We start from the raw sequence: 23,393 nt of genomic DNA on the forward strand, positions 1-23,393 counted from the left end.
CATGTGACAGCCCATTGTGCCAGCTACCTTACTTGTTGAGGTGTCACTCCTCTTACTGTTCTGAGGGACTTGCTTCCATCTGTCATACTCTTGCAGTTTCAAGGGGAGCTAGTCCTAGGTCTGAAGCTTCCTCAGGGGAAGGCTTTGGAGGTGACCTTAAAGGTTTAGGCACATTGTCACTATCATGAGAAACAGCAACATCTGTTATCATTCCTTGCCGCCCACTGGTGCAGAGCACAGAATTAGATGTGCTATTGGTCATTGTCATTAGAAATAGTCACAGTTAAGTCTTGGAAGCCCTGTGAAAGTGTCTTGTTCAGATTGATCGGAGCTACCATTCTGGAAGTCTCCAGTATCCTTAGTTCCTGGTACCTTGTTGCTACAGAAATCTCCTTGACTGTCACTGTCTTCAGGGTGTCCTGCAAGTCCTGAGAGACTTCCTGTAGTGTGCTGCAGATGCTTGCAGTGAACTCTCCCCACCTCAGCATCATTTCAACCACATGCATGGAAACTGTCTCCATTGTCCACACAAAATCAATGCTCTCGAATCATTCCTTTTTTGAAGACTGCTCTCTGAGATCTGGATTGCTAGGCTCCTCAGCCAAGGGTGGTTGTGTCTCCACCCTCCATGAAGGAACAGCACTCTCACCCTTTTCCATTCCCAGGTCCTTATACACTAGTGTTCACTGCTTCACCCTGTGAAAATCCTCTGACTCACTAACTACCTCCTCCTCAGTTGGTGCCTCTAGGCTGGTGCTTAGGCAGATAAGAAGCGATGATGGAGTTGGTGATGATGAGCCAGGAGTTGGGGACCTTGATAAGCCCTGGTGGATCAATTGAACCAGCTGGCCAATTCTTTGAAGCCTTTCCCCGGGATTTCAAAAATACAGAAGCTTGTTTAACTGTGTAAACGCTTACTTGACTCCTTTAAGAAATAACGACTGAGCGCATGGCTACTGCTATACTTTGACAATCTATATAAAGCTGAAACGATCTGTGCTCCCCCTTGCCCTACCTTTACTAACCTAATCTTGGCACTTCACCTCCTATTTCCCCATTTCCCTACAGCCACCCCTATTTGCCTTTCTATGAGCCGTAAAGCTTCTCATGCGGACATGACATTTTCAAGATTGGTATTCCTCTCTAGTAACAGTTCTTTTCCTTTGCAACGAGAGAAAATGCAGAATTAAAGGAATGTGACTGACAAGGATACTCTTATTACCCAAATATCAGCATGGATATCGTTGTTACCAGGCTTGCAAGTACACGCTGTCCTTAAACACATCTCCTTCAAGACTAACAAACCCATTGTGGCAGGTAATGTGAATTCTCACAGTGGTTTGGAGTTAGCATGCTGCATTATTGTTTCCTGTCAGACAATGAAAGCAAAAGGGCGTGAAAGGTAAGCATCTATGTCATGCCTCTATTATTCCTACAGATGTGCATGGGTTCACTTGTCTAACCTTGTGAAGTCATTAAACCTCTTCCTGCACCATTTGACAGCTTGTGGGGTGCTGGATGGTACAATCACTGCCTTTGCCACTTCCTTCCATAAAGCCTGGACCAGCCTCTTATGGGGCTTCTTGTCCTCAGTCCCCAGGAGACCTTCTCTTCTGGACCTTAATTCAGCTAGAAGGACATCCACCAAAGCATCAATAAAAATGGGAGCCCTTCCTGTTACTGACTCCCTGTCCCGATTGATGATTCTTCCTCACTCATTGCTGCACTGTCAAAAAATGTGAACCCCTTTAATCAGCTGCAGCATTTTAATCACTTAATTTCTCTTCCTCCCAGTGGCGGTAAACCAGAAGGTAATGGTTTTACTACTGCCATCCTGTCCTGTATAAATAATGAGGGCCAGAGCAGGAAACTTGATCTGGTTAGCAGCAGAGTCATGTGGGTAGGCAGAAGTCCTGACCTGCCACTAACCCGCCAGTGGAAGGGGAAGCTGGCCCTGTGATTCTCTAAACTTAACACAGCTAATCTGTGGAAAAGTTGAAAACCATGACTAATTATAGCAGATTGCAGCATTTATTAGGAGCTATGCCATTGTTCTATGTATAGAAATCAGTGGAATCCTGCTTATTTCACATCGATCTATTTCATCTTTTACCACCAGTTGGCCCTTTTTAGCCTTTGATTGGTATTACTATTAAAATGAGTCCTAATTTTCAGCCATCACATCTTGTAATAAGTTGTATGAAAGCTTTCAAAACAGCAGCATAGTTTTATAAATAAGCATGTATTACTGCTGCAACGACTGTGAAAAATTATGCCTCTAATTATACTTTATATTAAAGCATGATACATTAATACTATTGTATCTCTTTTCCACCCCAGGTTTAAGAAATTGTAATCTTTTAATTTGCTTTGATGTTGACATGAAGCATAGCACGAGTTGTGTCAACACATTTTGAATGAATGTTGTGGCGCAGTTTTGGTATTGCCTGGTTTTATGTAAAACATTTTCCATGTACATATAATTTAAATACAAACAGATTAAATAAGAGATTAAAATGTATTATCATATCATGCCAAAAACTGAGATTTATCCGCAGGAAGTACACAAAAAGAAGACCATGCATATGCATATTAATATTCTCAGTCCATTACATTATGTTGTGAACATACATGTGGCAGTGGTGTCCAGTGACCATTACAAGAAGTAATTATGGTGGCCACCTAACCTTGATCACTCTGGCCGCATGATCTTGTTTCCTTGTCTCCACTGACATTGTTGCCTTCTGACAGGTCGATGGTAACATCACACATTGCTCCCGTGTTGTGTAGGATGAAACAGAAAACAAAATATTTCGAGCCTTTAAGGTTGTATTGTGATCAAGTTCTCATTTCAAAAATGCCAAACATGCACTCTATGGCTGTTCTTGTCTCATTATACTTCTTCTGTATTTGGGTTTGGGGATTTGGCACTGGAATCACGAGCAACACCTTTGGACAACAGTAATCTCTACGTCACCTGCCAAGAGGAGAACGGCATTACCACCACCTCCCCTCCCGCCCCCCTCATTAAAACAAAATACTATTACACAGATTCTGAGACAAATGGTTTAATGTTTTAGCTACTAACCAAATAGCAGTCTCCTATTATAAAATTGCTATTTAGCTTAGAATCAATAAGGATAGGAGAATCATTTTTTCCATGCTGATTAAGCTAAATATGATCTTTATAGCAGGAGCATTTACTGGTATTTGGCTGTCAGTTAAATTAGCACACACATACCCATGATTTCTTTTGCGTCACATACTCCCAGCATATTAATAGGTGGAGGCTTTTGCATTTATATAAGATATATCCACAATCTCTATATCTGCATGGATGATTCATGTTTACAGTGATATAATCGAGGACATGTAGAAAGTCAGTGATGGTAAAGAATGTCTCTGGCTCCATGTTGCTGGTGTGATATTTTGGGAGCTGATATAGGACAGTATCCTCCTGAGCAACTCAGTGATAATTTGTGAATGCAAATAGCATCTTAACTGGGACTGGAAAAGCACAGTTGGAGTAATGTGACACTCTGAATCTTCTAGTAACTCATCACAAAAGGCATATAAATCATTTGCTTACATTCTGTGAAAACCGTTCACATCAGACTAGTCAAGAAAACTGTGACACATCTGGATCCTGAAGGATTCTTCTGTTTCCACAAATAGCCATATGCCATTTTGATTGGCTCCTCTTTTCATCTTGTCTTGATATTATGTGTTGTTATTTGCTCCACTGCAGAATGGGTTAAAATCTGACCCAGAAATCAGAGACTTTAAAATCCACTTCTTTGAATGGAATTGTGTTCTGTGCTGAAATTCTGCACTGACATACAAAAGAAAATGAGCATCCTACAATTAAACACAGTGCATTCTGTGTCCAAATATGCTTGACAACACAAATGATTTTAGATTTTTTAACATTAGCTATACATATAATATATATGTGTTGTATGTTTACAGCTTGTAGAAGTAAATGTAGCTCTATGACAAACTAGCAGTTTAGATAATATGTTAGTGTGGTTCTCTGAGATTTCAGCATTATTTCAGGGCAGTACTATTACGAGGTTTTAAACATTTTCTAATAATCTTCCTTTTCTACAGAATTCCAGAAATGCATACCATGTTTCAAACAATTTATCTTGATTGAGTCTTTAAGATAGAGAGATATTCCAAAGCATTTGGATTTTATGCTTCAGACTAGTGGTTCATTATGATTCCATTTCAGATGGATGCAAATAGGAAAAATCCTATGAATTTGTCCAGACAGAACTTCAATTAATATCACAAGAGCCAGAGTGCGACCGATCTAGATCAACAGTGTCCTTGTTTTATTTTAGAATTTTGGTTATCATTGTAAGAGCTAACACTGATTAGTGAGACTATTTAAAATATATGGAAAATTGTTTTCACTTGGCTGGCTATTAATTTCATTTTATTGAATCTGGAATGTAGAAAAGGTAATACAAGTTGAAAATTGCAGGGGTACAGAATTATTGGTACTTTGAACACTATTATTTTGTGGATTAATTTGCTATCTGATGCACAGAAAGTTGAATCAGCTGTTCAGAAAAGAACCTTTTCTGTTTTCTAAATTATGAGATAAATAAGGAATTAGACTTAGATCTAGTTTCTCATAAGCTTCTTTTGTTCTTCATATATTCAATCATAAAAGAAGCTTTCAGTTGCAGAGTTACCCCAATCAATATAGCTTAACATTGACAGTAACTGGTTATATCCCTGTAACATTGTGTGAAACAATTTGCTTATTTTTAACATCTGTCAAAGCTGATGATTACATGCTTTTACCCAGAATTCTAAACAGGTACTTATTTGTGTAGTGCCAATATTAAACTACGTTATTGATTGTACCACTATCTTGTGTTCTATTTGAACACTGCCATTTTAGAACCACATAATGTTTTGTGAATGAAATGGATGCAATTCAAATAAGAATGTACACAAAATGATTATGCTTAACTACTAAAATTAGCAAGGATAATTCTAGAATGTGAACTGAGTGCCATTCTGAGAGCTTCTGCTCGATGAGAACTAACTTGAGAAAGGATTAAGTACAAAATTGGATAGTCAACGTTCACAATATATAAAGACTGACTGTTAATGTGCAGACATTTTAACCACAATGTAAATTGGAACAAGGGTGAAATAAGTAACATAAGCTCTGGGGAACAGCGAAATATGTAATTGATATCACAGTCAGGGGTCTGCATTCTCTAATGCGTGAATACATTAAACTGAGCGTTCCACTGTTCCCTTTGCATATTCTGCTTATACGAAAGGTAAGAGCATAATTGTGTTTAAAAAAAAATTATTTAAAAAATGTGATTTTATTGTAAATTATTACAAGAACAGAGAGTACTTTAATACTCCCCAGTGTGTCACTTAAGCTCCAAATGTGACTAAAATTGTGATCTTGAGAATCCCCTCAAAGGGCTAAGCCTCTTCTCCAATTACTGTTATTTTTGGTAATATTTATCTCTGTCAGCTTTCCTGTCACAGGCATGCAATAATGTTTTCTTTTCCTTGACGGTATGAAATCCTTCTACTTGTTGTCTCTTTTTCTTCTATTTGGACAGGTCCTGCTGAGTTACTCACCTCCTTCAACAGAAAAGAATGGGTGGATGAGTTGTGTCCACCAGTTTGCACAGCCAGACAATACATTTTCATTCAATTCTTACGCCCACCCATTCCTCTGTAGGGAGGCTGCTGTCCTCTATTCACCTCCCCACAACATTGTGGTCAAGATTGGGAATTCAGTGGAGCGGAAAATTAATCCTGCATCCCTCCATCTCTAATATTGTGCGCCGGTGCTCGAAATATAACATCATCTTGTGATGTAAAAAGAGTAGATGTTGGAATTGCACAGCAGGTCTGTCTGTTAGCATTGTGAAAAAAAAACAAAAATAGGTTAATCTTTTGGTGGGATCCTTTGTATTTTCGATTTTCAGCAGTCACAGATTTTCTTTTTATTTCTACAATTTTATGATGATTCAGTACTTCTTATTTCACAGCAGTTTCCTGGTGATATGAGAAACCAGCTTTAACTGCCTTCAGTGTTTTAACTTTCAACAGATTGATGTACATTAATTTGTCAAGATTTTTAAAACTAGATTATGCCTCTTTTTCCCTGCAGTAAAGACAGGATACATAGTGAAAAGCACTGAAATACCAAGATTTCTCCACTCACAAGGAATAGTGCTTACAAATTTTGAAATCGTTCTCAGTCATGGAGTAAATTTAATCTACTTTTTCCCATTATATTACATTTATCATTATTATCAAGGTATTATATACTATTAACCAAAAAAGGTCAGTTTTACACTAATATACTCCACAGCAGTTTTGACACCACAGGCTACTTTTTCTAAGGTCGACCAACATTTTACAAGATATTCCAGTTATAAAACTTTTTGAAACTGTTCACTGAGATTTTAGAATGTTAATATGATAGAAGCTTAGCTTAACTCCATGACTGCAAATCCTGAGGCTTTTTATTCAAGTTGTTAGGTTATATTGTTGATACAGTATGTGATTGTTTGCTTTTGTTTTTGTTTCATCAACACCTAGCTGTTAGATATTGAATTCTATTACTTAGAGCTGTTACTGTAAATGTTACTGTAGAATTGCTACTATACAAAGGTACCTCATCATTGAATACTGATTTCTTCTACTCGATAAACATTTTTATAGGGTTGAATACATGGAGAAGAGTAAACATCTCCAGGAACAACTGAATGAACTGAAGACTGAGATTGAAGCACTAAAGCTAAAAGAGCGGGAAACACCTCTGGATGTCATACATAATGAGAACTCGGAAACGGGCAACAACAAGTACAATACTCTGAAAAAGGTTTAATGAAATATGTTAGCCTTATACAAGCATTCACCACAGAGCTAGACCACTGAAGGCACAATTTAATTTCTTTGCCGGTATGACCTTTACAGTATACCTTTTCTAAGATTGCAGTACATCGTACAATGGCACAGTGTCATGAATGAGTTAAAATAGCATTGCCCGCATTCATAAATAATCCTTTTGAAAGCTCAGGCTTTAATAGTACTCAAAACAATCATTTAATCACTGCTGGCTTGAAGATTAAAAAGAAATTCAGCAGAAAGGTTTCTGATGTGCCCTGAATACTGAATGTGAACAGAGGGGCATCTTCTAATTGTGTTGACATGTTGCTATCACCATGGAGAAGAAGGTTAGCAAAGCAGATGTCTGTCTGAATGGCTACTTGGCTGATATTCTCTGCAGTCACAAAGTTGTCTTCATTCACATTCTTTTTTGAACAAATTAAAATTTTAATGCTGGCTGCATTTTGCACTTTGATGCTGAATGCTGCTAAAATCCTCAGAGATTTAGCTTCCATACTTTAAATTACTAGTAGGTGTGATTTCTTTTGTCAGAAGAATTTAAATATTTGGTATTGATATATGTACCAAATAATGTAAGGATTAGGAAATCCTAAATTTTAAATAAGCATTTCTTTGGTTCTCAAACATTTTAATTACTATTGTTAAAGCCTCTAACATGATTCTGCCATGCTATTTTTACTGTGGAAATGGTAAAGCTGTTCACACATGAACTTTGTCAAGTGCACAATCTACAGAACACCAATGTGGGAAGACCAGCTTATGTGACATCAAGCTTGATGAGTTGGTGATGCACTAATCATTAAAAACACTAATCATCCCTGTATTACAAAGAGAAAATACTTACAAACAGTGAATTAATTCTGACTTATCAATAGGCTGTGCTGAATATATATTTATTTTATATATCATTTAAGTTCAGATCTTCAGAGCTTAGTCAGTGAAAAGTATCCTGTAATTATCTTAGTGTATTTTCCATGGAGCCAAGCATAAATAGTCCTATGAATGTTCATTAATTGTATTGTACTATTGTAAAAGGTAAGCAGTGGTTCGAATTTGCTATAGCTTAATTCACTTTATTTTAAATTACTGGTTCTGCCATAGGTCCAAGACCTATCTGCAGTTGAGGTTGGATTTCAGATATTTTCAAGTTTATGACTAGAAGATGTTGGTCTGCATGCTTCATTAACGGAAACTTGTCCAAAAGTATTAATTTAATTTGGAACAGAGAAAAGACCTTTGAACCAGTCATTGCTAGTCTTATTTACTGTATCTCATTGCTCATGCTGACTCTTTTGTATTTCCAATCAACATCAATTTTGTACTCTCACTATCTTGCATATATCTAACTTTGACGTTACTCCAGTATTGTCTTACTACATGTCCAAACACAAGACCATTTTATATATAGTCAACTCACTAATCGAGGTGCATGTGCATTAATTTGATCGTTGATGATATTGTAAATTCAGACTGCTGCTGGTGAATTTGTTACTGCTACAATATTTTTATTATTACTCAGAAACCTAAGTGAAGGGCCAAGGCCCTTAGTGCGGGACATCACCAACGGTGAGAAAAAAGTAGGAGACAATTTGAGGTAAATTAAGATGTACAATAACATAGAATGCAAACATTGCTATTACAACAACACATTTATTTTACATTTGCTAAAGTAAAGTATTTTTCTTCAGCATACAAGTTTATCAAAAGTGTTACAGACCTATTGATGATAACCAACAGATGGATACAGGGTGATTTTACAAAATCATGCTCCTAGCAGAGAACTTTCCCTGCCAGGATTGCATATCGGGAATTTGGGCATGCACTCACCACTGTTTTCTGTCTGTTAAAATGAATTGATGGAAAGTTATGGGCACACATATTCCCAATATGTGCTCTCAGCAGTCTAGGCTCTCTACTGGGACTCTGATTTGTAAAATTATCCCTATTATGTCAGCATAACAATAAATCCTTTCAGATTTGCCGAATAAAAAGACAGTGAAAATGCATTCAACGAAGCTAAGTTTGTAGTATCTCTTTTCATGAATTTTTCAAAGGGGAGCATCCTGTATGTCTGCTCTGTGCTTTGTTTGAAAAAAAGATGCTGCTGCAATTAATCTTGAAGAATTTGTTTAGTAAATGACTGCTCTGTAATCAGTACTGAGCCTAAATATTGATTCAGAGTAGAATGACCTTTCAGAGGAGTGTAGGCCTAGAGTTGTATGCCTGGAACAGTAAATATTTATATCTCCCATGTTGACCTGAAGCTGCTTTTTTTCTTTCAAGATCATACCAAATGAGCTTTGCTATGTCATCTGCAAACCTCCTAGGTCCAATAAAATAGCAGAAATTCAAAGAATAGTAAGTAATGATAAGTCATTGGTTGATTTTGAAAATATGAAATTCATCTGAAATAGACAAATAAATAATCAAGTGGATAACTTTAACAAGAGTTTTTTGCTCCTATTTTTTTAAACCAAGCAAAGTTTGTTGGGTATTATAGCTGACAGACTTCACATTAAGCAAACCCCATAGCACGACCTTAAATATCCTGTACAAGAAACACTAGACAGTGGCTGATTGAAAAGATTCCAGGCAGCACATACTTGGCATCAACCACCAATAGATAGTATTTTATGTTTCTTACCAATTTGATAGTCAAATGCCAAGTTTTTTTCATTCATATACTGTATGGTCTAAATCAGAACCAAAAAACAAAAATAAACAAAGACAATATAGTTTAAAATTTATTCATGGTCCATGGTAACTTGTCGTGATGCTATAATTTGTGAGCCAGTTGTGTTTCTCAAGCACTCATTACTTCAGATCAGCCTTTCTTTCAGTCTCAGTTTTAAAATCTCTAACCTGGTGGCATTGCCAGTTGTGGCATCTCTGTTTACAACCTGGTTTTAATTAACTGCACAAGCAGGGTCTGTTACTAAGTCTGTTACTAATTATCCAGCTACGTGCTTTGATTTCCAGGAAAGTTGGGAAATTTGTGTGGTGATGTTCTGGTTCAGTTTTACACCTCCATTTGCATAGTCAAGAAAAAAAGAAAAATGGCTTAGTATATCACCTAGTATTTACTGAACCATACAGATCAAGAAGATTCTAGGTTCAATTCTTGGTCTGCGGCGAGATCGTTTATCTCAGCTGAGGGGTGGCATTAGGAGACGTTCACTTGGTGTCAATGGCCTTGGGTTAAAGAGTGGAAAAATCAGTCTGGGTTCATGCTTCTGATCACTTTTTAGTAACCCCTGTTGAAATGTGCCATATGTTGATGTTAGATGAGGATAGGATCAGGCTTGATGCCCAGTTTCGAACAGGCAACAAGCTTACATCTTCCACTTGCACCAGGCCATACAATGCAATAAGAGGAAATTAGAGTGGTAGCAAAGGCTCCTTCTGGAGTCGGATCACTAACTTTCAGATCAATGAGCTTTGAGGTCCTTCCACAAGAGATGAGGGTAAGAGGGACACCCTGTTTGGGATGTGGGGCAGGAGGCCATGGAAAGGAGTGTTGCAGCCTAATGGAGGGAGGTGGCATTGACTACTTGCCAGACACCAGCTCAATGTGGGGAAAAAATTTAAAGATCTCATAATGACAGACAAAAGAACAGAAGTAGCCTACAGCTTCCAAGAATGCACTCTATTACTGTATCTGTTATTTCCTCACCACTTAACCTCATTGTGCTCCATGGTGTTCAGCATTGTCTGTGGGCTCCTATACGCTCCCATCCTACACGTGAAAATGGACCTTATTCTTGAATGGCAAATCTAGAATTTTCTACTTTGACATTAACATCTGTCAGCATAGCTGCATGATCTACCTGCTCACATCTGGGTTCCATTGCATATTCAGCTGAAAAACAGATATTTTACATTGTATTTTTGTTTCAGAAGAATACAGCCAATGATATGAGGAACAGATAGGCCACAGGTGTGGGCCAGGCAACATCAGACCTCTGAACCCCTATAAAAAAGAAACATTACTTGCTGGGTAGGCCTGTAGCTGAGAGAGCCTGAGACAAAGAAGTAGGAGGGCAGGTACCAGCTGTAGGTTCATCGTGACATTCTGGAAGTCTTTCATCTCTTGCTGGAGAAGCATTTCAAATGTTCCTGCTATCAACCTCATGTTACTGCTTATTCTGAGAGAATATAGAGATCTCTGCTTCTCTCACTCATTCTAATCTTCTCCTCCTCCTCAAGATGAAACACTGCATTAAGAAGCTGAGCATGAGGAGTCTGCAACTACACCAGAACTTCAACTCAACCAGAACTTCAAGCTCTCTCTCTCTGTCTCTCTCTCTCTCTCTCGCTCCACTGAACCCTTCTGGGTTTTGCCCTATGTACCTAACTTCCCTCTCCCCTTACCCGAACAACTCAACTTCTCACAGGCCAATCCCTCAGGATCGTTACAAGTGAGTCAATGTACCTAATAAAAAAGATTGAGTAAAAGCAACAACTTAGCAAGAATTGGACACTGTAGAAATAAATTAGGAAAATCTATTCAGGAATAAAATATTCTCCTACACTGAATGGTTCTGTTACAGAAACAAGGAAGCATACTACTATTGGCTGGCTTCTTATATAAATGTAAAGTGGTAACTGGTTCAGTCTCTACTTGTTCCTCATGAAACTGCATATCCGAGTAAAACAAATCTATCTTTAAGTAAAGAGAGCTTGGTAATACATTTCATATAGGCATTGTGTTTCCACTAAACCCAGTGACTTTATTTACACAGGGCAGAGGAAGACATTAAAGCCTTTTTTTCTGTTTTGAATAGACCTATTGAACTATTATGGACAACTATATAGTGCCATGTCTTTATGTACTATTGATTTGAAAAGCCAGTTAGTGCAGTGAAAAGTAACCAGTACAATGGATCTCTCTAGACAGCTGTGCGGACTGAAAAGCACTCACTGATCAGTTCATGAATTTATATTGTGCAGTATTGACAATTGTAGTACAGAAGAATGCTAGGAGACCAGGCACTTTGAACACTAACTGGCAAGAAGAATGTGCAGCAAATGGTAAAAGATACAGTTTATGATTTGGCCCTAAGAACATTCTGAAAAGCCAAGTAATGATGCTGAACATTTTTAGTGGTTAGAATAATGTTACTTATATAGTATTAAATAGAATGAGATCTAAAATTAGCATCGAGCCACTATGATAAAAAGTGGCTGTTTTAGGTCTTTGAGTGATGCTACACTTCAGACACAGGAAGGATTGATATTCCCCTAGATACCCTGCTTTGTTTCAATGTACAATTTATCAGCATGGGGTTCAGTAGATGTGCTCACATGAGATGTACTTAGTTGCATTATATATTCCCGTAATTCTGCTTTGTCAACCAAGGAATGCAAAAAGTGACATTAATTTTTAATTCAGCTATGTCCAAGTACATTTTCTAAAAAACGTAACATTTAGAGAAAATTTCTTTGAAAGGAATGACCTTTATATTCAGCTGCTTTTTCACTTTTCACTTTCTTTGATAATGCAAATTGTCGAGTGAACTGTGCAATACAACACATCTTTGTGCAACTGTATTATGTTGATGGGAAATATGCCAACCACAGGGACTTAACTGAAGACTTGAAAATCCATTTGAAGACACTGTAGAGATCTCTGGGTAGCAGGCTAGCGGTTAATCATCTCTTTGATTAGCACCATTTCAGAATAAATCAATGTGAAACTGACATGTATAGCTAGAATTAGGTCATCATGGATCCTACAGGCAGGAATCGGTTTCCTATCTGTGATAAAAGGAAAATCATTTTACGTAATCATTTGATTGCTGAGTTTTTAGACAACATTTTACTGATTAACAAATCACACTTCCTGTATTTTGCTTCTGACAAAAAGTTGGTTTGAATTAACTAGCCTTGTAATTGATGCAGTCAGCTCCGTGTTAAGTGAATAACTTGCTGTTGCAAAATTATATTTACTGACATAGGAACTTTCTTAGAACACAAGGTCACATTGAGCTTTTCTGCAGAAACATTTGTGGTGAAATTTTAATGTAATAACAAATGGCAAACAATGAAACTCTTGATGCGTTTGGTGGAAAGTATAAAACAATTCTAGTGGGGCCATATGAAGCTTGATGTAGCATGCAATACAGATTGAAAATAGTTCAGCTTTTCAATCTTTGCAGCCTGATAAAACAATCACTGGTGAGGTAATTGTGTAATTAGACTCATTATACTTCATTAATGCAAAAGAAATATCATGACATCTCCAAGTAGACTTTTAAAGAAAAGACAGTAGCTCAAAGAGGGTCAGTCTTCTGTTTGGTATTTACCTGATAAGTATTTATGTTCATTTATATTTGAAGGCTCCAGTTGATTTCACAAGCCTGACAATAGGATATCAAAAGATTGTGTGGTTAGATTACCTTGTTTTTCTTGCCATGTTGTAACAGACGTTAAACAAGTTTTTAGTATCTGTCTTCACAGCAGAAGACGCAAAAAACATACCAGAAATAGTGGAGAACCAAGGGTTTAATAAAAGTGAGGAACTTAAAGTAATTAATAGTAGTATAGAAAAAGTACTGGAGAAATTAATGGGACTAAAAGCTGACAAATCCCCTGCACTCGATGACCTACATCCTAGGGTCCTAAAAGAGGTGGCTGCAGAGATAGTGGATGCATTGGCTGTGATCTTCCAAAATTCCCCAGATCCTAGTACGGTCCCAGTGGATTGGAAGGTAGCAAATGTAACCCTGCTATTCAAGAAAGGAGAGAGAGAAAACAGGGAACTACAGGTCAGTTAGCCTGACATCAGTCGTCGAGAAAATGCTGGAATCTATTATTAAGGACGTAGTAACGGGGCATTTAGAAAATCATAATATGATTAGGCAGAGTTAACACGGTTTTATGAAAGGGAAATCACTCAGAGGGTGGTAGGTCTGTGGAATTTGCTGCCCCAGGAAGCTGTGGAAGCTATATCATTGAATAAATTCAAAGCAGAAATAGACAGTTTCCTAGAAGTGAAGGGAATTAGGAGTTATGGGGAGCGGGCAGGAAATTGGACATGAATTTAGATTTGAGGTTAGGATCAGATCAGCCATGATCTTATTAAATGGCGGAGCAGGCTCGAAGGGCCGATTGGCCTACTCCTGCTCCTATTTCTTATGTTCTTATGTTTGACAAATCTATTAAGAGTTTTTTGAGGGTGTAACTAGCAGGGTAGATAAGGGGGAACCAGTGGATGTAGTATATTTAGATTTTCAAAAGACATTCGATAAGGTGCCACATACAAAATTGTAACACAAGCTTAGGGCTCATGGGATTGGGGTAATATATTAGCATGGATTGAGGATTGGTTACTGGACAGAAAACAGAGAGTAGGAATAAACGGTTCATTTTTGGGTTGGCAGGTTATAACTAGTGGGGTGCTGCAGGGATCGGTGCTTGGGCCTCAGCTGTTTACAATCTACATTAGTGCCTCATTAGTCACTTTGGTAGGGAAAGTAGAAAAACTGAATATTTTTTAAATGGTGAGAAACTATTAAATGTTGGTGTTCAGAGGGATTTGTGTGCCCTTGTATACGAAACACAGAAAATTAACATGCAGATACTGCAAGCAATTAGAAAGACAAATAGTATGTTGGCCTTTATTGCAAGGTGGTTGGAGTATAAGAGTAAGGAAGTCCTGCTGCAACTGTACAGGGCTTTGGTGAGATCACACCTGGAGTACTGTGTGCAGTTTTGGACTCCTTACCTAAAGAAGGATATACTTGCCTTATAGGCGGTGCAGCGAAGGTTCACTATATTGATTCCTGGGATGAGAGGGTTGTCCTATGAGGAAAGATTGAGTAGAATGGGCCTATACTCTCTGGAGTTTAGGAGAATGAGAGGTGATCTCATTGAAACCTATTAGATTCTAAGGCTTGACAGGGTAGATGCTGAGATGATGTTTCACCTGGTTAGACAGTGTAGAACTAGATACTTGAAAGGCTAGCAGTACTTAAAGTAGATAAATCACCCTGTCCAGATGGGATGCATCCTGGGGTTGCTGAGGAAAGTAAGGGTGGAAATTGCAGAGGTACTGACCATAATCTTCCAAACATCTTTGGATACGGGGGTGGTGCCTGAGGACTGGCGAATTGCAAATGTTACATCCTTGTTCAAAAAAGAGTGTAAGGATAAACCCAGCAACTATAGGCCAGTCAGTTTAACCTCAGTGGTGGGGAAACTTTTAGAAACGATAATCTGGGACAGAATTAACAGTCACTTGGACAAGTGTGGATTGATTAGGGAGAGCCAGTACGGATTTGTTAAAGGCAAATCGTGTTTAACTAACCTGCCAGAGTTTCTTGATGAGGTAACAGAGAGGGTAGTTGAGGGCAATGCAGTTGATGTGGTGTATATGGACTTTCAAATGGCGTTCGATGAAGTGCTGCATGATAGGCTTATCATCAAGATTGCGGCCCATGGAATAAAGGAGGCAGTAGCAACATGGATACAGAATTGGCTAAGTGACAGGAAACAGAGAGTAGTGTAGAACGGTTGTTTTTCAGACTGGAGGGAGGTGTACAGTGGTATTCCCCAGGGGTCGGTGCTGAGACCACTGCTTTTCTTGATATATATTAATGATTTGGACTTGGGTGTACAAGGCACAATTTTAAAATTTGCAGATGACACAAAACTTGGAAGGGTAGTAAACAGTGAGGAGGATAGTGATAGACTTCAGGAGGATATAGACAGGCTGGTGGCATGGACGGACACATGGCAGATGAAATTTAACGCAGAAAAATGTGAAGTGATACTTCTCCGCAGGAAGAACGAGGAGGCGCAATATAAACTAGAGGGCACAACTCTAAAAGGGGTGCAGCATCAGAGAGATCTGGGGGTATACGTGCACAAATTGTTGAAAGTGGCAGGGCAGGTTGAGAAAGCGGTTAAAAAAGCATACGGGATCCTGGGCTTTATAAATAGAGGCATAGAGTACAAAAGCACGGAAGTCATGGTGAACCTTTATAGAACACTGGTTCGGCCACAACTGGAGTATTGTGTCCAGTTCTAGGCACTGCACTTTAGGAAAGATGTGAAGGCCTTAGAGAGGGTGCAGAAGAGATTTACTAGAATGATTCCAGGGATGAGGGGCTTTAGTTACGTGGATAGACTGGAGAAGCTAGAGTTGTTCTCCTTGGAACAGAGACGGTTGCGAGGAGATTTGATAGAGGTTTTCAAAATCATGAAGGGTCTAGACAGAGTAGATAGAGAGAAACTGTTCCCATTGGCGGAAGGGTCAAGAACAATAGGACATAGATTTAAGGTGATTGGCAAAAGAACCAAAGGTGACATGAGGAAAAACTTTTTTACACAGCGAGTGGTTAGAATCTGGAATGCACTGCCCGAGGGGGTGGTGGAGGCAGATCCAATTATGGCTTTCAAAAGGGAACTGGATAAGTACTTGAAAGGAAAAAATTTGCAGAGCTACGGGGTTAGAGCGGGGGAGTGGGACTAGCTGGATTGCTCTAGCATAGCGTGGACTTGATGGGCCGAATGGCCTCCTTCCTTGCTGTAACCTTCCTATGATTCTATGGGGACATAGTCTCAGGATAAGGGGTCGGACATTTAGGACTGAGATGAGGAGGAATTTCTTCACTCATTGAGGGTTGTGAATATTTGGAATACTCTACGGCTGAGGGCTGTGGATGCTCAGTCATTGAGTATATTCAAGACTGAGATCGATAGATTTTTGGACTCTTCAGGGAATCAAGGGATATGGGGATCAGACGGGAAAGTGGAGTTGAGGTCGAAGATCAGCCATGATCTTATTGAATGGTGGAGCAGGCTCTAGGGTCTGTATGGCCTACTTCTGCTCCTATTTCTTATGTTCTTAAATGTCTGTGACCTGTTTGGCCCATCATTGGAGAGTGGTGTATGGTGTGGGATGACTCATGAAGAGGGAATTAGAAACTAAAAATGGAAATGAACAAAACAAAGTTCATAATATTGGTGGCTGTGAATATGGGTTGCTAGTAAAAACCATCATTCTACCATTATTCTATGTAATGTACAAATTTCTAAATCTGTGTATTCAAATTGCATTTCCCTTCCTTACAGCTTACTCTACAAAGTACTAAATCCCGTGTGGCCTTCTTTGAAGAATTGTAGTTTCAATACTATACACCTTGCTGCCGCACGTCTGCCCGGGAGTCACTGATTCAGATGTGGAAAATCATTTGGGCGTGAAGCTAATGCATGGGGATTCAAACTTGAAATGACTAAACAGAGATTTCCAGAAATGTGCTTTTTAAATTCTACTGTATTTTATTTATTTGGTTCACTTAATATCATCCATATGACATCACTATGTTACCAGTTGTGTACAAGTAACTGAGATCCTATATATGCATGCTGATCTTGTTTTTATTTGCTACTGATTTGCACTGTACAGTTTTGGGGCTTTTTGTGCTATGCAGATGAAATATAAAAACATTCATGAGCAACACAGCAAGTATAATGATGCAGCTGAAGTCTCAGTCATATTCTGTTGGGTACATCAAATCAGTAGAATACCGCATGTAAACCATTCTGCATATATATGAAATGTTATTTGCATTTGTTTTTGCCTCATGCTAGGCATGACAATTGCAGAAATTTTACAAGCTAATACAGAATTGGATTAGATGCTTCTGACTGAAATAGACTTTAAAATTAATGTTTTAGGTGAAATATGTAACATGCTTTGAAAATCTACTGAGACATGGCAGTTGATTGATAACAAAGCCATTTAAATTATCCCCTATTAATGCGACCGTTCCTTAACTCTTTGAAGACTGCAGTAGCATTTCTGTACCAAAATCAAAGAATATTCAGATGTATTTTTAGTTAATTTCATAAAGCCTATGAATTAGGAAATGTTCAACTTTAGAGCATTTGTACATAAAACCTATTTCTCTAATTTTACTGGCTCTTGTATGAAAAAGAGGTGAGCATTCTGCAAGCTAAAGAGCTTTTGTACACTCAGGTTTAATGCTTGGTGTACTATGCATTACGGAAATATTTTTGTTCTGCAGCATGAACCCCAAGTTTTCAAAGAAGTTGATTCCCATAGTGCATTTGAATTTTATTCAATCTGAACAGTAGAAAGATAAATAGGCCCAATAAGTGTAGTTAAATTGCTGAAAACTGCTTAAGATTGTAACTATGACCAAAGTCACATTGGCAAAATACTAAAAAAAAAACGACCTACTGCTCTAATACCATGTTCAATTTACAGTGGCACTGCATTGAAAGTTGTTTTCCTGAAATTGCACACACCGTATAGTGGAGGGACAATTAGATGTGGATTCGAGTCACCCTTGCACAGCATAATATCACCGAAGGGAAGATTCTTTGAAAAAAAAATTCTTTTTGTGAAATGTTAATTTCCGATAGATTGCATCTGAAACTTTGCTAAACTTTTATTAACTCTAGTATTATTTTTTTCATAAGTTGATGTTTTAAGTCCTGTTTATATGTATCTGAAGAGCAAGATTTAAAAAATCTTGATGCTATTGTTTTTATAGTCCCTTTTTGTAACAATAAACAGAGCTAGAGATTGTGAAAATGCGTTCCTACTTTATGGCGTCACATCTGCACGTACTTCAGGCAAAGTCTGAAAGGGTTTCCAGCAAATAGTGTGACTGCAGAAAATGGAAATGTGTTGTTCATTGTAAGATAAATGTAAGGAATCTTACAACACCAGGTTATAGTCCAACAGTTTTATTTGAAAATCACAAGCTTTCGGAGGCTTTCTCCTTCGTCACACTCACCTGACGAAGGAGAAAGCCTCCGAAAGCTTGTGATTTTCAAATAAAACTGTTGGACTATAACCTGGTGTTGTAAGATTCCTTACATTTGTCCACCCCAGTCCATCACCGGCATCTCCACATCATTGTAAGATAGTACAGTCTTGTGGTTAGTATGGCATGGATGAAATTATTTCTACAAAATTGTGTAATGTGTTCCATCCAGACTTCTAGTAGCCTCATGAGCGACTAAAATAATTTATTTAAGAATACTGTGCATTATATTTCAAGATCATCAGTATAGATTTTTTTTAACGAAATTCTTCTAGTGAATCTAAAATTAGTAGCATAGACACTGACTGAATTCAAGAAAAGTAGTGATAGTGAGAAAATAAATTAAATTTAGTTTTTATGTTCTTAATTTTACTTTCTGAGAATATTATTTTCTTAAGTAAGAAAATTAATTCCATTATTTTTAGACGTGCACCCAATTTACAACCCCACCACCTCCTGTCCTCAACTACAGAGCTGGAAAGGTCCTCACAGTTACCAATTTGGCTTAATTTTCCCACATCCTCTTTTTTAGTCTCGGTTAATTTATTAAATCCCAATCACTTTGCAACTGTGATATAAGACATTCAGTCACAATTTCAGCCCTAACTACACAGTATGATTTATGTCAAATAACAAGCAGAGGTTCATAATAACATCTAATTTTAACATTTTAATATTGGTTCAATGACATATATGGCAGCCATGTTCATTGTAGATTTATGAAAATGCATTTAATCTAAATGGAAAAAATTACCCATATTTTTATCAAAACACTTTTTGGGGACTTGAAATGTACAAAGAAATTTTAAATCACATTGGGCCCGATGTTAGCAGGGCTGCGGGTTCTCGGCGGGAGGGCTATCGGGCGCGTGGGTAACGCGCTCAGCGAAATCAGTCAGCTCCCCGCGCGATCGTAGCATACAATCCACTAATTGGATCCACTTACTTTGTCTTCCGGGTTCCCCACTGATGATCTGCGTGTCGGGCAGGCTGCGCATGCGCAGTAAGATCTGTCAGCTGGAGGAGCTCTATTTAAAGGGGCAGTCCTCCACTGACAGATGCTGCAACAAACAGAAAAAATTACAGCATGGAGCAGCCCAGGGGGAAGGCTGCTCCCAGTCTAATGATGCCTCACTCCAGGTATCAATAGATGGGGTGAGGAGGAGGGGGAGGACAGAGATCTTCCCCCCCCGGCGGGTGGGAGGAAGCGGCCTGCCTCTGCCACCAGGAAGGCCTGGCTCGAGGTGGCAGAGGAGGTCACCTGCACCAACATATCGCCCACCTGCATACAGTGCAGGAGGCGCTCCAATGACCTCAGTAGGTCAGCCAAAGTGAGTACACGTACACTTTCCCCTACACTCCACCTGCCACATCACCGCCCCCACCCCACATCTCCTTCAGCATTGCCAACACTACTCTGTCACATCACCCCTCATACCCACTCAAACCTCATCCTCATCTTACCTGCACCTACTCACCTCGCCTGTACTCATCCCACCACTACCACTCAACCCAATCCTCATACAATCTCATGGCTCTATCTCATACTCACCCTCTCGTGCATCTCTTTCACAGCCAGCCTCACTCAACCTGCCACTATCTGTGCTGCAGCCACAGGGCATGCATCACATATGTGCAGTAGGCAGCGTAAGGCAAACATGTCGTGAGCATGAGGGGGATGCACAAGGGTGTTTGAGGGTTTGTCATGGTTGTTACTTATATTGAATTTCTGACCAACTCACATTACATATTATATTGGCACCACTACTGCCATGTCTTCGCGAATTTTGTCTGGTTTGTGCAATAATGCCCTCTCCTGAGGATCACTATGAGGACCCACAACTGATGCCACCCATTGTGTCACTGCAGAGTGGGTGTAGGTGTATTTGCAGGGCTCTTTTGCGCAGACGACTGAGAGACGCCGGCGATGTCCCTGGTTGCACCCTGGAAGGATGTGGAGGAGAAGTTGTTGAGGGCAGTGGTGACTTTGACAGCGACAGGTAAGAAGATGGTGCTCGGGCCAGCCAGGCGCAGCTCGGCATGAAAGAGGCTGCAGATGTCCACGACTACATGTCGAGTGACTCTGAGCCTCCGTGTGCACTGCTGCTCAGAGAGGTCCAGGAGGCTGGGCCTCGGTCTGTGGACCCTGTGGCGAGGGTAGTGCCCTCTGCGACGCATCTCTCTCTGCGGTAGCCCTCCCTCCTGCTGTACAGGTGGATGTGTCACAGCACTCTGTTGTGGAGCTCCACGTGTCAGAGGTGGACGGCGTGGATGGCAAGGCTGGTGATGCTGTTCGCCCTCTGAGGAGGTCATGACTGCAGCTACGGTGGCCCCCATCCGCAAGATGTACATCTGAGGGGGTCCGCAAGGTAGGTACATGTCTCCGGACCCCGGGGTAAGTGTGCAGGTTGGTGACTTTGACTGTCAGGAGGAGGGTGGTGGAGGCCAAACTTTGTCCCAAGTGACAGAGTGGCCTCCTGCAATGGGTGAGGGTCTCCCCCCACCCCCCCCCCCCCACCCCCCACCTGTCAAATGGACCTTTGCAGCTGCCACAGGCTGATAGCTGCAACAGGTCCGTTTGAACTAGGAGTGTTTCCCCCAGTGTGGGAAACAGTCCCAGTTTGCTCTAAAATCCCAGCCTTCTGCACATAATCCCTTAATCAGGTCAGTTAATGACCTGAACAGGCAAAATAAATACCTTCAAGTGGAACCCCGCTGGCTTTAATTGCCTGCGGGATTTCCACCAGCGGGGGCTGCGCGCGCATGCCGGCGCGTCAGCGGGGAACCCGGAAGTGCGTGGGTTTGAGGCGGGCACCGGTCCCGCTCCGGGATTTCACGATTTTCGGGGCCCCCCCACCAGGAATGCACCCGATAGCGGGTGCTAAAATAGAGCCCATTATTTTCTCCAATCTGGAAAAAGGTTTGAATTTGCATTAAAATTTGCACCTCTCCCCATGGATTTATTATAACAATTATGTTCAAAACTAAACATAAAATTCAGCACCTAACCCTTCCACTAGACAAGTATTTTCATCCTTCAAGTTCTGCTTAAATTTCACTTTTATCAAATACACCAGCTCATGTATAATTGATAATCGTTAAATGAAATTTTCACAAGAAGTTACATTCCAGGTGCAAAAAAAAGATTTGTATTGATTGGCTTCACTGTAACTTCAGGAACATTGAAAAGTATATCGTTCACTGAGTTGCAGGAGGCAAAGCACACATTTCATAACTTTAATCTTGTTGTGTCTAGCTTCCTACTGCACCATAAGAAATAAAGGATTGTAAACAGTTTGGTATCAGGACCTCATTTCATCAATTTCCATGTGTGTTGTGCAGTGTCAGTTCTACTCTGCAGTTCCTGGAGATGGCTTAGGCTGGGCTGGTTATTGTCCACACTCCTAAAACAATAGGATAATAGAGGCCTTGCATGTCTGCTTACAAGATGGTGATTGTTAAGTATATCATAGAGTTCAGTGCTCTGCCAAAGCTAGTCTAGCTGATTTATTGGATAGGTTTTTTTGTATTATTATTGAATTGTTAACTTGCACTTTCATTCGCATTCTGATCCCCCACAATGTCATCAGAGATTTAAAAAAATGCAAATGTTGAAAATCTGACATAAAAACAGAATCTTCTGGAAATATGCAGATGATCCGATGGCACGTAAAGCGATCAGTTATATTTTGAGTGGAGACCCTTTATCAAAACTGGAAAGGGAAAGTAAGCAAGCTTTTTTATAGGATTAACCAAAATAATGAGAGAATGGAGAACAACTGGTAATAGTCATGGTAAGTCATGGGAGAATCCAGTAAAGCACAGTTCTCATCTAAACAAGGAAGATGCAGGCCGGTGAGGCAGGATTATCCACACCTTACCACTTATAAAGCTCAAAACAGAAGTGACAAAACTCTGACTTAATGTCAGCAGGGGAGGTGAACTTTGAACCATTCCATGAATTCACTATTGGGATAGCTCTATTGCTTTGCTGACCACATAATGCAGAGGCAAAGGGGGTGATTTTAAACCCCAAGAACGGGTGGGTTGGGGGCGGGTGGGAGTTGAAAGTAGTTGCTTTTTGGGTCGCGCCCGCAACCTGGCTTTATTTCCGGGTTTAATGTCAGTGCGTAAAAGTGCAGGCTTCCTACTGGGAATGCAAAGCCCGAAAATTTTGCGGTTGCAACCCAAAAAAACAACTATTTTCAACTCCCACCCGCCCCCAACCCGCCCGTTCTTGGGGTTTAAAATCACCCTCATGGGGTCAACCAGGTTTATCTCCAAGCTTATAAAAGCAAGGGTTGATCAGCTGAATTAGAGTGAGAATCTATTCACCTTTAGGCCGCCTGGAAAGCATCAAAAACCTCTGATGTCTGGGTAGTGTCATGGGTAGATTTTAACCTTCATGTCCACTAGCCAACAGGCGTAGGAAGTGAGAGCCTCCCACTTACTGGGATAACAACAGCAGCAAGTTGCACTGATATATATCACTCTTTAACATAGAAAAATGTTCCAAGACACTTCCCAGAGCTGTAAGGAAAATGTATGCCAAGCCAAAAAAGGAAGCAAAACAGTGATGTTCCCATAAGGCCATCTCAGTATTCTCCTAAAGGAAGATAGGTGATGAGAATTTATGATTTTCTTTTACAAATGTTGATGTTTCACTGAAAATCAATTAGTCATGTG

At 39.7% G+C, this 23,393-nt stretch overlaps 1 protein-coding gene across 5 annotated transcripts in view; it reads left to right on the forward strand.

Annotated features, from left to right (window-relative positions):
- The window catches only part of nf2a (NF2, moesin-ezrin-radixin like (MERLIN) tumor suppressor a), a 139,885-nt gene extending 121,413 nt beyond the window's left edge, over positions 1-18,472 (forward strand). For 2 of the 5 annotated variants that reach the window (XM_068005728.1, XM_068005731.1), the window contains 2 exons: positions 6,718-6,877; positions 16,984-18,472. In XM_068005728.1, coding sequence (XP_067861829.1) covers positions 6,718-6,877; positions 16,984-17,034 — 211 coding nt within the window. In that variant the 3' untranslated portion in view covers positions 17,035-18,472. Of the gene's footprint in view, positions 1-6,717; positions 6,878-8,425; positions 8,918-16,983 lie in introns of those variants that run through there. The other 3 variants (XR_010967201.1, XM_068005729.1, XM_068005730.1) reach the window with 3 other exon arrangements.
- The last annotated feature ends 4,921 nt before the right edge of the window (positions 18,473-23,393 follow it).

This window comes from Heptranchias perlo, chromosome 25 (genome assembly GCF_035084215.1).
Source record: "Heptranchias perlo isolate sHepPer1 chromosome 25, sHepPer1.hap1, whole genome shotgun sequence".
NCBI lineage: Eukaryota > Metazoa > Chordata > Chondrichthyes > Hexanchiformes > Hexanchidae > Heptranchias > Heptranchias perlo.